The 15,516-nt window shown below is 42.4% G+C and overlaps 1 protein-coding gene across 2 annotated transcripts; it reads right to left on the bottom strand.

Moving 5' to 3' along the window:
- On the bottom strand, positions 1-15,425 carry srrm2 (serine/arginine repetitive matrix 2). 2 transcript variants are annotated; one of them, XM_034142725.1, is made up of 14 exons: positions 15,208-15,425; positions 13,637-13,888; positions 13,227-13,322; positions 12,608-12,793; positions 10,755-10,838; positions 10,610-10,675; positions 10,495-10,527; positions 10,191-10,298; positions 8,652-8,787; positions 4,077-5,890; positions 2,643-3,287; positions 2,122-2,193; positions 1,613-1,720; positions 1-485 (listed from the first exon to the last, which is right to left on the bottom strand). In XM_034142725.1, exons 2-14 carry the CDS (start codon positions 13,882-13,884, stop codon positions 431-433), a joined length of 3,651 nt encoding a protein of 1,216 aa, XP_033998616.1. In that variant the 5' UTR covers positions 13,885-13,888; positions 15,208-15,425; the 3' UTR covers positions 1-430. The 2 variants fall into 2 exon arrangements, with proteins under 2 accessions (XP_033998616.1, XP_033998617.1); XM_034142726.1 differs by having other exon boundaries at positions 4,077-5,887.
- Between the last annotated feature and the right edge of the window lie 91 nt (positions 15,426-15,516).

Below are 15,516 nucleotides of genomic sequence, written 5' to 3'. Positions count from 1 at the left end.
TAAAATGTACAATTGCCTTTTATTAACCATTTTCAACAAAGAAATCAACACATTTCTGCTCACATTAAATGGAAACGTATTATCATCTGTTACATGATAATAACCAAAATACAGACAGCTCATATCTACAGGTAGACTGCAACAAACAGTACAAGTACACAGGAACATTGTTAGAGATACACTTTACTTAACAGTGTCTGCGTGTGTGAATGTGTACGTTTCTTATTCAGCTCCTAAAAATAAATGTACAAGCCGGCCGCGGGTCGTTGCTGCTTAAAAAACAAACGCGTTGTTGATAAGTGTGTCCCCCGACATTCAGAGGTTAATCTACTGACCGCTGGCTGTAGAGTTCCTGTTATAGTCCAGTTAAACCAGCTGTAGGGGAACAGACAAACACCATAGAAGAAGAGAAGCGCCTCAAGGTGTCGGCTCATTTCCTTCGTCTGCTGCTTGAAGAGCGGCTTGGAGATTGCCTGCTGCCGCTCCTACAAGAAAAGGAAAATAAAACCTTTATAAAGACTCAGGAATTCACAAAAGGATTGTGCAGATTTTGCAACTGCTAAAAGTTAAACATTAGACAAAAAGAAGCTGTGTAACTCTAGGAAGCACCCACAAAAGGTAGGGCTGGATGATATTTTTGACCAAAAATGTCAACATTGTTAGCATATTGTAGGGTTAACCATAGGGTGCTAGTGGAGCACGCTCATGAACTGTTCGCCGGAGCCTCGCAGCGGCGTTACTGCGGAGCGCATAAAGCAGACCCTTCACGCGATAGCAGAGCTAACAGGTACAGGAGGGGTAGTTAATCGATCGCAGATGGTGTCGTGCTCGCGGACGGATAAAAAAAAGATTAAACCTAAATGGGTCACGCTATATACTTTGGCGGACGTTAATATACCTGGGCGGCCCACCCAAGTAAAGTCTATGTGTGGGGAAACCCTGTATTATATTCATTTATTGCACAGTCCTATGCAGAGTAAACTGCGCTGCTAAGCAAAGAGCGTCTCGTTGCTGCTTTGCTATTAGCAAATTGCTAACCTTTTTATTTTACTCTTTTAATTGTTGTACCTACTGTGTTTTTGGCATGTAGACAAAATGTTCTTTGCCACATGGATAATTACACCCAGCTGCAAAACGTTATGTGCGCGTCTTCACTGTAATTTCATTAGCGCAGTGTCTTTTACTATCGGCAGCTGCAAACGTTCTTTGTTAAATAACCGTCAGCGTGCACAAGCATCTCTTCCTCACTGGTGGAAACTATTTCGTTTGCTGCTAAATGCACATTTTGGATTAATGTATAGCACATTTTATTAACCAGTACTGGCTCTATTCAACATGGGATGAATGGGAACAATCCAAGACAGAGACATTTATTTGTATGAAAGCATCCATCTTCTGTTGTTCGTGTATGTAAAGGAGAAGCTACATATACAGAATAAACCAGCCATGCCTCCATTTTAAAAGCAATCACTAATTTATTATTTCATATGTGTATTTGAATTGTATAAGTTGACGTTAATATGCTAAACTAACTTCCAGACATGACTTGAGAGCCCTGCTTGTACAGGTAGCTGTTGTCTCGCTCTTTTAATGTCCAACAGTGCTAACAGACCTGCGGCTGGGCGAGGGCTGCGCTGCTTTCATGTGCCTCGGAGGAGAATAACTGAGGGAGCGGGAGTCTCTCAGGGAATCAGCCGGGACCCTCGGAGGCATCGCAGGGCTGGGAGGAAAAAACACAGCTGTCAATCAAAGTCTCAGAGCCAAAACACTGGAGCAGCAGAACTCATCATGCACTCCTCAGGTAAAAAATGATTTAGATGGTGAACAGTCAGTATCCTTAGGAAAAGGTTAACACTGTCATCCTCACAGCGTTGGCCCTTTTTGAGTTCCTGATTCAAAGTCAAACAATATATCTAACCCAATATTAACTCATTTTATACCTGGTTCAAAAACAATTACTTTCAATGTTGCACAATTCAGTAACAATTACAAAAATATGTGCATAAGTACATTTTGAAGTTGTTTTTAAACTCCGATAATAACTAATGTAGCAGAAAGACACATTTGAATTAAAAGCACCAATACCTATAGAGTAAAATCAAGTTTCAGTTTTCTGCGTACCTCTTTTTCTTGGTTTCCTTTTCATTCTCCGATGAGGATGAGGAAGAAGAGCTTGGAGCTTTTCCTGGCTCCCTGTAAACAAAAGTCACAAGTTGAGTAATTATTGTAAGTTACACATTTATGAATAATCAGTACAGCTAAGGGTGCTCCAAACAGGACCCCCTCTGCTCTTAGTAGTTTTTTGATTTTAGTATGAACACAGTTTTTCTCAAAGTTAGTGAGGCAAACAGCTGAAAGACAGGTAAAGAAAAAAGGTATAATAAAGTTTTATTTTTTTTCCATGGCACAAAAGGGGAATTTGCAATCCCAGAAACTAGTATTGAAAACATTTAGTTCCCAGAAGCAATGAGTCAACTGCGTTTATAGAGATAGAACAGTTTAAAAAAAGGCTTGAAGCACACTTCAGTAGAACAGTTGTTGAATAACCATTTCATCAATTACAAATTAATTAGCTGTGAATCCTGAATTTTCGGCTTCTTATGTTCAGTTTATCATATCAACTCTTCCCGTCTCCAGCTTACCCTTTTTCTTCCTGCTCCCCTTCAGAGTCAGAGCTATCTGAAGAGGATGATGAAGAGGAGGAAGAAGAGGAAGATGAGGAGGAAGAAGAGCTGGAGCTGCTGCTTTTGTTGGCCTTCTTGTTTACCTCCTTCCCATTCAAAGCGCTCTCACTGCGGACTGTGCGGTCTGACGGTGTAGGGGCCGCCCCGGGCGACCGCGTCCTGATAGGACCCTCAGAAGGCTGTTTGGTCTCTGATTGGTTGGCGGCCGGAGACCCTCTGGAGGGACCGTCAGAGCGCCTGGAGTCTGACGGCGGGCCTCTCTGACCTGAGGCCTGGGCGTGGGATGAGTCTCTGGAGGGGCCTTGTGAGGAAGAGGAGCGTCTCTTCTTCTCTTTCTTCTCGTCCTCTGTTAGTGCCTTGGTGTCTTTCCCCTGTCGCTGTGGTGAAGGGGAGGACGAAGGGGAGGAGGAGGAGCTGGAGGAAGATGAAGAGGAGGACGCCCTGCGGGGCGGGGGAACCTCCTTTGGGGTCTGCTTCACCCTTTCTCTCTCTTGTTCCAGCTCCCTCTGCCTGAGCCTCTGCTGCTCTCTCTCTCTGGCTCTCTCTCGGGAGAGGGAGCGACTGCTCCTCCTTCGCCGCTGTGGGGAGGGAGAGCGGCGGGACCTGGGAGACAAAAACAAATCAAGACTTTAAGAATCAACATGTCGTCATCCTCCTTAAGTCCCTCACTTCCAGTCAAACTGTCCAATAAAAGGAGACGATGCACCCTGAAATAACAAAACAGTTTCCATGCCATGAGAGTTATAAGTGATTTGACATCAATCTATCTCTTACAATAATAAAAAATAAAAACAGTATATTTTAGTAATCATGAATAAAATCAATAAATTGTCTGTGTAACCAAATACATACAGCACGCATCACTAAATAGTTAATATCAAGAAAAAACATCCAACATTTGTATGAGGTGCCACATTTTTTAATTTAGCTAAACTCAAAATAAAAACATAATGCACATTTTGTGTAGAGGAAGTAAAGAAACCGTAACTTGGGATTTATTTGTTGTTTAAGGTGCAGTATGTAACTCGGCAGCTTTAAGACATGAAGAAACTATTATTTTCCCACTTCGCTCAAATGCATGATTTTCGCCAGCGGGTCTGTCATTTGGTCTGGAAGTTACATTAGCGCCCTCATACTGTATTTTTCACAAAAGAAACATGCGTTCTCAATCCAAACAGTGTCGTGTCTGGGTTTATCACATCATTCTGAGATAAAGAACCGAGCTGTATTACCGGTCACTTGTTGGCAGAATCTATTGTGTGGGTGAACCCAAGATTTACAGACTTTGCTGTGTTTTAATTGCAATAAAACAGACCAAAGGAAGTAACTACATTATTAAGGAGAAGCCAGGTATAAAGATGCAGCCTTTTAATGAGAAGATGTTCCTCTTACCTGTTGGGGGGGCTGCGCCTCCTCTGACTTCTAGACCTGGAGCGCCTTCTTGGGCTTCTGGTCCGGCTCCTCCTCACAACCCGCTCTCTTTCTCTCTCCCTATCTCTGTCCCTTTCTCTCTCCCGGTCTCTGTCTCTCTCCCTCTCCCTCGGCCTCTCTCTGTCCCGGTCAGACCAGGTCGGGGGGGGAGAAGCTCTCCTGGATCGGGGCGGGGGTTCCTGGTACTGCCTTGGTGGAGTGCGGCGTGGTGGCGAGGCGGTAGTGGTTTTCTGTGGCGGGGAGCGTGACCTCCTGGCCGCGGGGCTGGACCTCGCAGGCCTCCTGGTTACCTCCCTCTCCTTCCCTCTCTCCCTATCCCCGACTCTCGCCTCCACCCTAGTTTTCTCAGCCTCAGAGGGGGAGTACCTGCCTCTGCTGGGTGGCGGGGAGGGAGGAGGAGAAGGGCTGTCCATCTGCGTGGGGCTGTAGCGCTCCTGACCTTTCTTCTGGGGCGGCTGACTCTCTGCAGGAGCTCTGTGGGGAGCTCTCTCCCTCTCCCGTTTGTCTCCCCCACCCTCCCTCTCCTTCTGGGCACGCCCATCAGCAGACACCGGGCTCTCCTTCCTACCGTTGGCTAAGTGCCTCTCCACAGCAGCTGCGATGGCAGCCGGTGCACCTTTAGATGGACTACTTTTTCCCTTCCCTGATGAGGAAGCCTTCTTCACCTGGGTCTCATCCTCAGAGGATGAACCTGAAGAGGAAGAAGATGAGGAAGAGGAGGACGAGGAGCTGTCGCTGTCACTACCGCTGCTGCTACTGCCGCTACCGCTGCTACTGCTGCTGCTGGTAGCTCTTTTCTTCTCCGCCTGTTTCTCCTTCCTCGGGGGACTTCTTGTTTTCATCTCTGGTCTTTGGCTCCTGCCTTTCTCTGCAGGTCTGGATCCATCTCTCCTGGTTTCTGCAGTCGGTCGTATGGCCTCCTCTCTTTTGCTGCCACCTCGCCCTCTTTCTTGTTCCCTCGCCCTGTCACCCTGTTCTCTCCTCCTCTCGTCCTCCCTTACTCTTTGACGCCCGTTGGTGACAGGTGAGCGAGCTGCGGGTGCGGGTGAATCTCGGTTTCCTCCATCTCTTCTCCGGTCGTTTCTCTGTTGGAAAGGAGACGCCCCCCTCTCCTGTCTCCTCCCGACGTCTCTCCTGTTGTCCCTCGAGTGCAGATCCCTCTCAGTCCTGTGCTCTCCGCTCCTCTCCCTCCTAGCCTTCTCAAGGGGAGAAGGCGATGGGGAGGAGGACTCGCGTCTCGTCTTTTTGTCCTGTTTATTCCTGTCTTTTTCCCGCTCAGTGTCTCTGCTCTTTTCCCTCCTCGTCTCCTGTTTCGGTGGAGGAGAAGGAGAAGGAGAAGAGGACGAGTCGTGTCTGGCCTTCTGAGGAACGTTCTCCTTTCCCTTGTCCCTCTTTTCTCTGCTCCTTGAACGCCTCCCTTTCTCCACCTCCCTGCTTCTGGAGCGCCTCCCTCTCCCCCTTACGTTTTCTCTACTCCTTGAACGCCTCACTCTTTCCATCTCTTTGGTTCTGGGGCTCTTCCCTCTCTCCCTTTCTATGCTCCTTGAACGCCCCCTTTTCTCCATGTCTCTGCTTTTTGAACGCCTCCCTTTCTCCCTCTCGTTTTCCATGCTTCTTTTCTCAATCTCTCTACTCCGGGAACGCCTCCCTTTCTCGCGCTCCCTGCCTTTTTCTGTCGGTGGTGGTGGTGAAGGGGATGAGGAGTCATGTCTCTTCTTGGAGGAGTTCTCAGTCTCCATCGGCCTCTCTTTTTCTCTCTCAAGATTGGGCCTCTTCTAGATGAAAGAAAGATTTGTTGGTGTTTTTTCAAACAAAAATAATACCTTTATGTTAAGATTAGTATGAAACCAATTAGTTTAGAGTTTGTTTGGGATAATATAGAGGTGCAAGAAGGACATTTTTTTTGTCTGACCCTGAAGTTAGTATCACCCTGGTTACCTCAACAAAAAAGCAAATGGGATTTTCCATTGTCTTTTAGATTACTGCTGAAAATAATCTCTGTGGCAAACCTTTATGATTATTTGTTCATTCAGATAATTTCCACATATTAACAACATTTTTAGGAATGTTTAGCCGTAAATGCAATTCCTAGTAGTAAAAAGGTTAGGCTATAGACCAGCGGTTCTCAAACTGTGGTCCGTGGAAAAAAGCTAAATAAAATCCACTTTTTATTATCAAGGATTCTCGGGATATGTGACTTGCTCTATCGAAATCAGTCGCATTGACCTGAAGACACATTTTTAGTTGTATACACTGTTGGAAAGAGGAGATTCCTGGCTTTCTAATGATATCAGGCAATGGTCGTTGGGCTCATTGGACATTTATGAGAAAAGCTCTAATGTCCGAGTGCAAGTGAATGCAGCACAAGACGGAGCCTTGTAAACCACCACGGCGCTAGCGTGGAAATATGATTGGCGGCGATTTCATTTGAACGGGACGGCGCAAAACGAGAAGCATCCGGACCCAAGTAGAAGGAAGGAATGAGGTATTTGCGGTCTACAATGACAGAGAAGAGACTGTCAAGTTTGGCTGTACTCAGCATTGAATCAAAACGCACTAAAGCTTTGGATCTTAATCAGTTTGTGAGGCGTTTTGCTGAACAAAATGGTAATCGCCGCATCATAACAGTGATTGACAGCTGATAGGAATAATATGATTGTTAATATTATCATATTAATTCAGACAAACATCGATGAGACAGTTAATTAATGTACTTATTGCAGCAGACTGCATACATTTGGTACCCCTGGTCTAAGAGTGAAACAAACTCATTCAGTTATTGTTCATTTAAAATTTCATTAAATTATGTCTGCTACCTTATATATTTATATTTAAGGCTTTACTGATGTTCCACAATAATGTCACCTAATGTTATTGAGTTAAAATATAAATATTGTGGCTTTCCAAGTTAACATTGATTGATATGACTGCGATTAAATCAGCATATACTTCTGCCAGGGGATGCCACCCCTCAAAATCTCCTGCCACCCTCTTGCCACCCCATGAATATTTTTCTAGATCCGCCCCTGAGTAGGCTATATTTTTTGTTTCGTTCATTTAATAAGTTAATTTCAGGACAACTTTGGGAATTTTGTTTGTTTGTTATGAGATTTAAATAGATTTTGAAAGTGGAGATAGAGAGAAGCAGCGCTGTCTGCTTAGTTGCAATACTGTAGCTCAAGCATTTATGCAACTTAGGCCTATACATTGTTTATGTTACATATGTGCCGGTGTGTCCATGGTTTTGAGTCTGTGTGTGTTGAGCGCAGCGCTGTCTGCTTTTTGCAGTACAGTAACTAAAGTAGGACTAAGCATACCGGTAGTTTTTGTAGACCTGTCTGCCCGTTTTGTGAATGCACTGCGCGCGTGCACACTTGTGGCATTGTTTGGGATGACCTAATTAAAATAGCGTCCACCGTCCTCTTTGAGAAACATACACAACGCAGACAGACACCGGTCACATGTGCGACAAAAGTATCAGATAGGCTTCAATTTACTTTTGATTGTCTATAATTAACTATAAAAAAATATCGGCGTTTAACACTACGTTTATATATATACTTATTTTTATGGTTTGCATATGAGGTGGTCCGCGAAAATCCTTGATAATAAATAGTGGTCTGCATAAACAAAAAGTTTGAGAACCCCTGCTATAGACGATCTACATCAGGGCTATTCAATTAGTTTGGAATGGGGGCCGGTTGATGAAAATGATCCAAAGCAAGGGGCCGGGAAAAAGATGGCTTGAAATATGAGCAATCATATTAAGAGCTTCAGATACAGTAAATACTACAACAGCAGTGGAGTGCATATATTGTGTTTAATTCAATCAAACATAGCCCCAAGGCCTTTATAGATCTAAATGGCAAGTTCAGAACTCAGTAGGCCTACATGTGAAGCTAATTTAACCATCAACATCATTTAATCTGATTTAATTTAGGTGAAATGATCTAATCATTCACGCAGTAATGCAATAAATGACAGGAGTTGTCACTATAGTAGCTAGTAGGTGGGTTCGAAACCCGAGCCTGCCGAAGTTTTCAGGCAATGTCTTCCCCTCTATCTCTCAATGTAACACCCTCTCTGGAATAAAGGCACTCGGGCCCAAAAGAAAATCTTTAAAAAAAAAAAGTAGATTACTTTTTAACATTATACTCAAAGGGCCAGTAAATATCACCCTGGGCCCGGATTTGGCCCGCGGGCCGCCAATTGAGTAGCCCTGATCTACATCAATGTCACATGGCTTCATGCTTAGTAGTCTCATTTAGCCACTTGTTAGCATCCCAAGTTTTTTTTAAGTTTTTAAGACGCATAGAAGCATCCGAGACAGAGGTCATGGCTGATAATTTTATGTTGTATAACCAAACGCTAAAATAAGCATTTGTTAACCATAGACCTTATTTTGGGCATTTAACCAAAACCCATTGATGAGGGAATCGGAAGTGTGAAAATGCAGAATAATTTTCCTGCTTTTAGGACTCATTCCAACAGCTCTCTATTAATAGCAAATGTTAAGTCTAACAGGTTCAGCCTTACCTCTCCTCCCTGAAGAAGTTGGCCTTTTTCCTCGTAGCCTCTTTGCCTTCTGTCAGGCGATCTCCCCTTTCTTCCTTCGTCGGCTTTTCTTGCATTTTGGTCCTGTTGACGTGATCTCAATGGAGCTGGAGACTCGCTGTGGACATCAGAGAAAAATATGAATGCATTAGGGGTGTAACGGTTCACAAACATTTCGGTTCGGTACGTACCTCGGTTTTTAGGTCACGGTTCGGTACAGCAGAAAAGATGATCACAAAACATAAATTATATATATATTTTTTTATTATTATTAAACTGTGAATAATGTATTCACTCAAATAAATACAAAATATAATAAAATAAACATTAAGGTGCAGCATTTCGATGAACTGAAATAATCTGTACTAGTTTGACACTAGGACTTGCTTGTCATTGTATTTTCATGTTTTTTTAAAGAAAAATTAACTTGTCCACATTGCTTGCCGAAAGGGCAGATCTGCTGGCACTAACAATGTCTCCTGCTGTGGAGAACACCCTCTCACTAGGGACAGAGGTAGCAGATACAGCCAGGTAGCGCTTTGCTAACATGGCACTGAACTTTTTGCGAGTGGTGGAGGCTTAAATGCTACTGGGAGTTGGGTTTGCACTTCAGTCATTTTTCTTTTGGTACCGGTGATATTCACGTTCGGGTGATGCCTTTTCAAATGAGTGTGCAAGTTTGAAGTATTGCCAGCCGCATAACCAATGTTAGTTGAACAATGCCGACAAACAGCTTTGGTTCGGTCCACCTGTCTTTGTCCGTCATCCTTGTACGTAACTGCGAAACCAAAATGTTCCCAAACCGGAGACTTCAATGATGCTGGAGGATTTTCGAGCTCAACTGTATCTGCGTTCGCCATTTCGACAGTTCCCCAAACTACTGACTAAATTTGAACACATCCCTGTGACCAGCTCTCATAGTATGCCTCTCGTCCAATGAAATGACTTGGTCGCTCTATGACGCGTTGAACCCAATGGGAGCAAATTACACTGAACGCTGCGACGCAGCACCTGATATTACTTCCAAAGTTTTTCACGTTCTCAATTTTTTACGTTTAACGTTATATTCGTTCGGTATACACGTGTACCGACCCGAAGGGCTCATACCGAATATTTTCGATACGAATACCGTTACACCCCTATCTCATATATAAAGACTTCCTTGTCTGGAAGATGGATATTAATCAGGTTTAGCCGAAAAATGTCCTAAAAGGCTTCAGTAGGTCTAACCAAACTTATCTGATGTTTAATGGCCACTAAATCATATAATAGGTCTCACCAACATTACTCCCTGAAAGTCAAAAGTTACTCGACATGTTCTGTGGGGTGCGGTTAATGGTAATTTTAAAAATAGTAAATTACATTTAAAAGAAATTGCAACTACTTACAACCGTTACCCACAGTGTAATTAATCTTATTTCACACAGATAATTTATATATTTTTTGTATGTATGTAAAGGGTATTCTAAAATGTTTCCATTTTAATAACTTCTATACATGGCCTGATAGATGGTCTCATACCTGTGAGCAGAGCCGGAAGAGACGCTCCTGCCCCGCACGTCCTTCGCTTTCGGAGGACTCAAACTTTCCTTCTTCTTTTTCTTTGACTCCTGTTTCTCATCTGAGGAACTTTTTTTGTGGAGGAAGGTCAGAGGGGCAGACATTAACACATAATCCATAACAAAAGCTTGCTTGGGATCCCCATAAATACAAAATAAAAAATAGCCTGCAGACTAAGAACAAAAATACAGTCTATTTTCAATAAGATATTCACTTTATGGACTGAAATCAAAGAAATAATGATGGACTCATAAAAAACACATACCTGTCTACTTCTTCCACGTCTTCTGATGCATCACTGAAACACAACAAATTCACATCAATTTTCACAATCAACATGATGTAATGCAATACAAGTATAAGAATCCCAGAGGTCATACCGTTTCTTTTTCTTCTTTTTGGATTTCTTCTTCTCTCGTCGAGGAGATGGGGAGGGACTCTCTGAGCTGCAGAAGGAACAAAAGAATGTTAGATATTTTCTCCATTATCAGGAACAGCTCTGCTTCATCACGGTAATTTCCTCACCCGTCTCTGGCCTTGTTTTTCTTTTTCTTCTTCCGACTGCGCTTCTTGGGAGGAGAATCTGAGTCGTCTGAATCTTCCACCAACCTGAGAGAGCAAAGACCTTGAGTCAGGGACGAACATAATGCTTGGTGATGGGTGAACAGAACACCAGTGTTTCCCCTATATAAAAATAGTGGCGGCGTAGCGCCGTTGCTGAAATATGCGCGCCGCTGCTAGGGGGCGCCAGCCAGGTACCCCCAAAAAAATATATATATTTATTTTTTACTTTTTATTCTTTTTTAATTAAAATAATAATAAGTGGCGAACCTTTTTCATTTTTGATTGTTTGTTATGTGGATTTGTAGTATTTGTGTTACTGTATGTTCAATAAAGGTGTATTTTTGCTAAATCTTGAGACATTGCCACTGTATGTACTAGGCAGGGCCTAGGCGACATAGGCGCTGCGCTGGTAGCTCTGGGAGGGGAAAAAACATTTTTGACCGTTGGCGCTCATCCTAATTTTCAGCCTTGATGTAACAACATTCATAATTAAGTAAATGCAACACCCTTTTCACCCCGGTTACACTTTTCATTTGCCCTGTACGATGGCCGCTGTAAGTGATGAAAGTGGGGGATGTTGGCTTATCAGGCGCCCGCAGCTCACAGCCAAAGTGCGAACGTGGGAGCGAGAGAGAGGGCGCACCGGTACCGGCGCTGTTGTTATTAGAATCGCTAGCTAGCTGCGCTAACGGATATAAGAAGTAGATGTTTCTACAACCAGGGTGGAGGAGAGCTCTCCTGTCAGACTGAGAGGCTCAGTGAGGTAAAGGACTCTCTGAGTGTTTAGATAGTTCATTTTAGTCTCAGTTATCTCAGTGGGTCTCAAACATTTTGACCACAAATTGTAAACACATATTTCCAAGGCACTCCTTTATAATTATTAGGATAAATAAAAACAGGTTTGAAATCATTCCAATGTATACTATAGGACAGTAAACCAAAAATATCTTTAAAGTTGGAGAGATACAAAAATATGCATGAATAAATAAATGTTATGGTAAAATAAGATATGAATGAACAACAAAAATAAAATAGTTACATTTATTTGTTATTGGCTATGGTAGGTTATTGGTTATGTTCATATACTTATTTGATTATTAAAATGTAAACCGATCTTTTTCATATGGGTGTTTAGAGTTGTACCCCCTAGATCAGGTCTCTAGTAATTGTGTGCTCAAAGTGCACCAGATAGAAGCATTTTACTTTATGTATAAAAACATCTTCCCGGGGGGGCATACCCCCGGACCCCCCTAGAGGATGTGACGTCCACCCCCCAATTCAAACATGTTCATACAATACTGAATACATTTGAAGCCATTTTGACGTATATTACCTATGTCAATAAGTTTCTATTTTTGTAGTGTATTTGTCTTTTGTAGAGATTTTTCATTTATTCTTTATATATAAAATCTCGGCTAGGGCAGCAAATTGGCTAGAACCGGCCCTGGTACTAGGCCTCAAGAGCCTTTCTTGTGCTGGCAGACACATAGAAACTAATTGGCGGGGCGCACTTCGCACGTGCACACACTGAAAAATTCTACACGCTCCGCGCTCATATTATGCTTGACCCACGTGCCTCAGCACCGCTGCTATGACTCCATCCTAGGGGAAACACTGTACACGATAAAGTTACCGTAATTACTGTGGCGTTGAAAAGCACCAGTTATAACAGTGTCGCAAAATACACTTTGAACAGCTACCCAGCACAAACCATTTTGTCCAAAATAGCCACATTGTGAGTTTGTCGTTTCAAAAAGGAAAAATAGCCTTTTTTTTGTTGCACACCAGCACTATTTGAGTTTTCTCCTACGCACGTGTACTTCTGCTGCTGCAGCTTCTCCCTCTCCAGGCGTTCTTGCTCTCTCTTCTCCTTCTCCTTCTCCTTGCGGTCGGCATGGAAGGAGGATCCGTCCACGTAGTCGCTGGAGATTCCAAAGGCGGCGCGAAGACGGTCATTCTTCTGCTGGTTTGCAGCAGCCAGAGCATGAGTCTCTGTCGCCCTGAGAGGAAACAAAACAAACGGAAACTGTGAGATCATCCTCAACTTAACTGTCAGACTCAAAGTCCATGAAAAACACATACTTCAAAAACCACAATGCATACAAGTCAGAATGAGATGCTCTGTAAGGGTACATTTGATATTATTTCTGTTGACTGTTGAAAATAACATGCTTACTAAATGTATCACACTCTTATTTAAAAACAGGTTATGAAAGTACATTGAAATGGGTTTAATGCATAAGAATGGTCCTATTTGTCATTATTTAATTTGTAACAGTATGCTTCAGCATATAAATATAAATATTTACATAATATAGTATGTGTTGCACCGAAGACAACTAAAAGTGTGCAACCAAAATTATTTATGACAAAATGGTTAAGCTTGCATTTTATATTTTTATTTATTTATTCCAGCCACATGAATTGACTTACGATGGTCTGTCAGTGGTGGCGGGAGCCGGCTCCTCCTTCTCCTGGAGCATCATCCGGAAAGTATTCACCTTCTCCTCGATTTCCTCAGCTGAATACCTGGACATCAACAAAGAGGAGTATTATATCATTATTCACAGCACAGAAAAAAGGCAAAGATCTTGCAACTATTATTGCTCCTAGTACTAAACTCCTGGTACTAGGATGGGTTAAATGCAGAGAAAAAATGTCACTGTGTGTGCTGTGTGCTCTGCATGTGTGACCATTAAAGAGGGTTTCTTCCCTCCCAATTCTAATTAGTTTATTTCACTGTAGCCAGCTAATATCTGCTGGTTTCCAAGTCTCTACAGACTGAGTTACTGCCAGCCCCAAAGTGTGACTATCTAAGCCCTGAACGCAGCATTTTGCCTCACCCTTGCTCCTCCATCATGTCCTGCAGCTCGGCACACTTGACCTCCAGCTGCCTCTTCCTCTGGTGCTCCAGGATGTCTGCATTGGGCTGCCTGTTGAGCTGACTCTCCAGCCTCTCGCGGTCCTTCTCGTCCCGCTCGCCGCCGCGCTCATCCCGCGGCCGCTTGGCCCGCAGGCTGGACAGGTTGCGCTGCACATAGCCATTGGTGCCGCTGCCCCGCGGAGTTGTCAGGCCAATCCCATTGTACATGGCTCTGTGGGGGAAAATTATAACATTTCAAGATCTTTGTTATCTCATCAACAACTATCACAGAGAAGATGTCGTTAGCAATGAAAACTTAAGATTCCTACAACAATGCTCATTAAATGTTATTAAAAAAACATTTAAGTAAAAGCAAAAGGAGAATCCAAGACTAAAATTAATAATGTTTACAGGAAGATAAATGTGTATAATGAGAAGTAATATACATGTGCACAGGTGTAAAACAGTAAGCATATTTTAAAAAGTATTATAATTGTGCCAGTAGCCAGTATTGCAAATGACTAAAGGAAAAGTAAACTGAGTGGGGTAAAAGGGTATAACCAGAGGAAATAAAAATATGTACACAGAGGTGTAAATACTTTGTAAACAGTAAGCAAAGTATAATACATACAAAAAATGACACTAAGAGAAAAAAAACTAGAAAGACAGCAGGATTTAGAGGACATCCCTCGTATTAAAAACAAATTTTAAAAGCTAATTAAATATTGCAAAAACAGCAATAGTAGGAGTTTGTTTCCTGTAAGTAATAGTCCTTTTGTTCTCTGTCTTGTGTTAGATGAAAGTCATAAATACAAACAAAAATATTTATATATGCATATACCAAAAACAAAAGAAAAAAAACAGATCATCAAGACTTAAACCCAATATCAATGGCATTAAAGCTACATGATGAATCACTACATTTTAGGTAATGTTGCCCTTTTAATCATTATAAATAACATACTAAGGAATGGAGTATTCTAAAATGGCTGACATAATATAGCTAGTAGTGATTCAAGATCACTGCGATGCCTGTTATACAGTCCTGCAGTCCTATATGAAAGTGGCTGACAAAATAACAATAACACAGTATAACCGAAATAATTTAAACACAAAGTATTATGCAGGCACTATTTTGCTAGTGTGGCAAAGGTTTCTCGCAGTGTCATAGCTGTTAAAAGGTTTAGGATACATAACATGAATCTGTGATCTAGTGAAGTCTAAATACACATTTATAGTTATATCTAGAGAATGTATTCACGATAACAAATTATTTTGTGGCGCAAAAACACGTGCGCCAGAATAGGCCTGTTGCTGCGTCTGAATGCAAGACAGACAATGTATGATGACTAAGGCTAAGCCATAGCTTTTGATTCTACATTAGAAAACATATGGTGAGGTAAATATAGCCCAAACACACTGCTTTGATTTTGTAGTTCGATAAACAACGAGGTGAATTTTAATGCTACACCTTTGTAAAGGCCCATCCGCACTTTATGCGTAGCTAACAGATCTGGTCTAAGCTAGCAAGCTAGCGTTTTTGCTACGTACCAGTGTTTTCTCCGGGAGCTGAGAGAAAAACGGAGTCGGGAAGTAATTTCGCGATGAATAATATCCCGTTGAATCAGACAATCAAACACACCTTATATTAACTAAGTCTTGAAATCTGTGGGGAAATGAAATACGTTAGCTAGTTAGCTAGCTATCGGCTAGCTGGTCTGATTTCCAGGCAGAGGAGGAACGAGATGAATACCAAAGACGTCATACGCACGTTTAAACTGCGATGCGTTCAGGTGCCGGGGGGAAATTGGACTACAAACGAAAGAGGGTGCGGGGTTATGACAAATATTTTGCTTTTTT

The sequence above is a fragment of the Trematomus bernacchii genome, unplaced genomic scaffold (genome assembly GCF_902827165.1).
Source record: "Trematomus bernacchii unplaced genomic scaffold, fTreBer1.1, whole genome shotgun sequence".
Taxonomy (NCBI): domain Eukaryota; kingdom Metazoa; phylum Chordata; class Actinopteri; order Perciformes; family Nototheniidae; genus Trematomus; species Trematomus bernacchii.
This window is presented reverse-complemented; position numbering and strand designations above follow the sequence as displayed.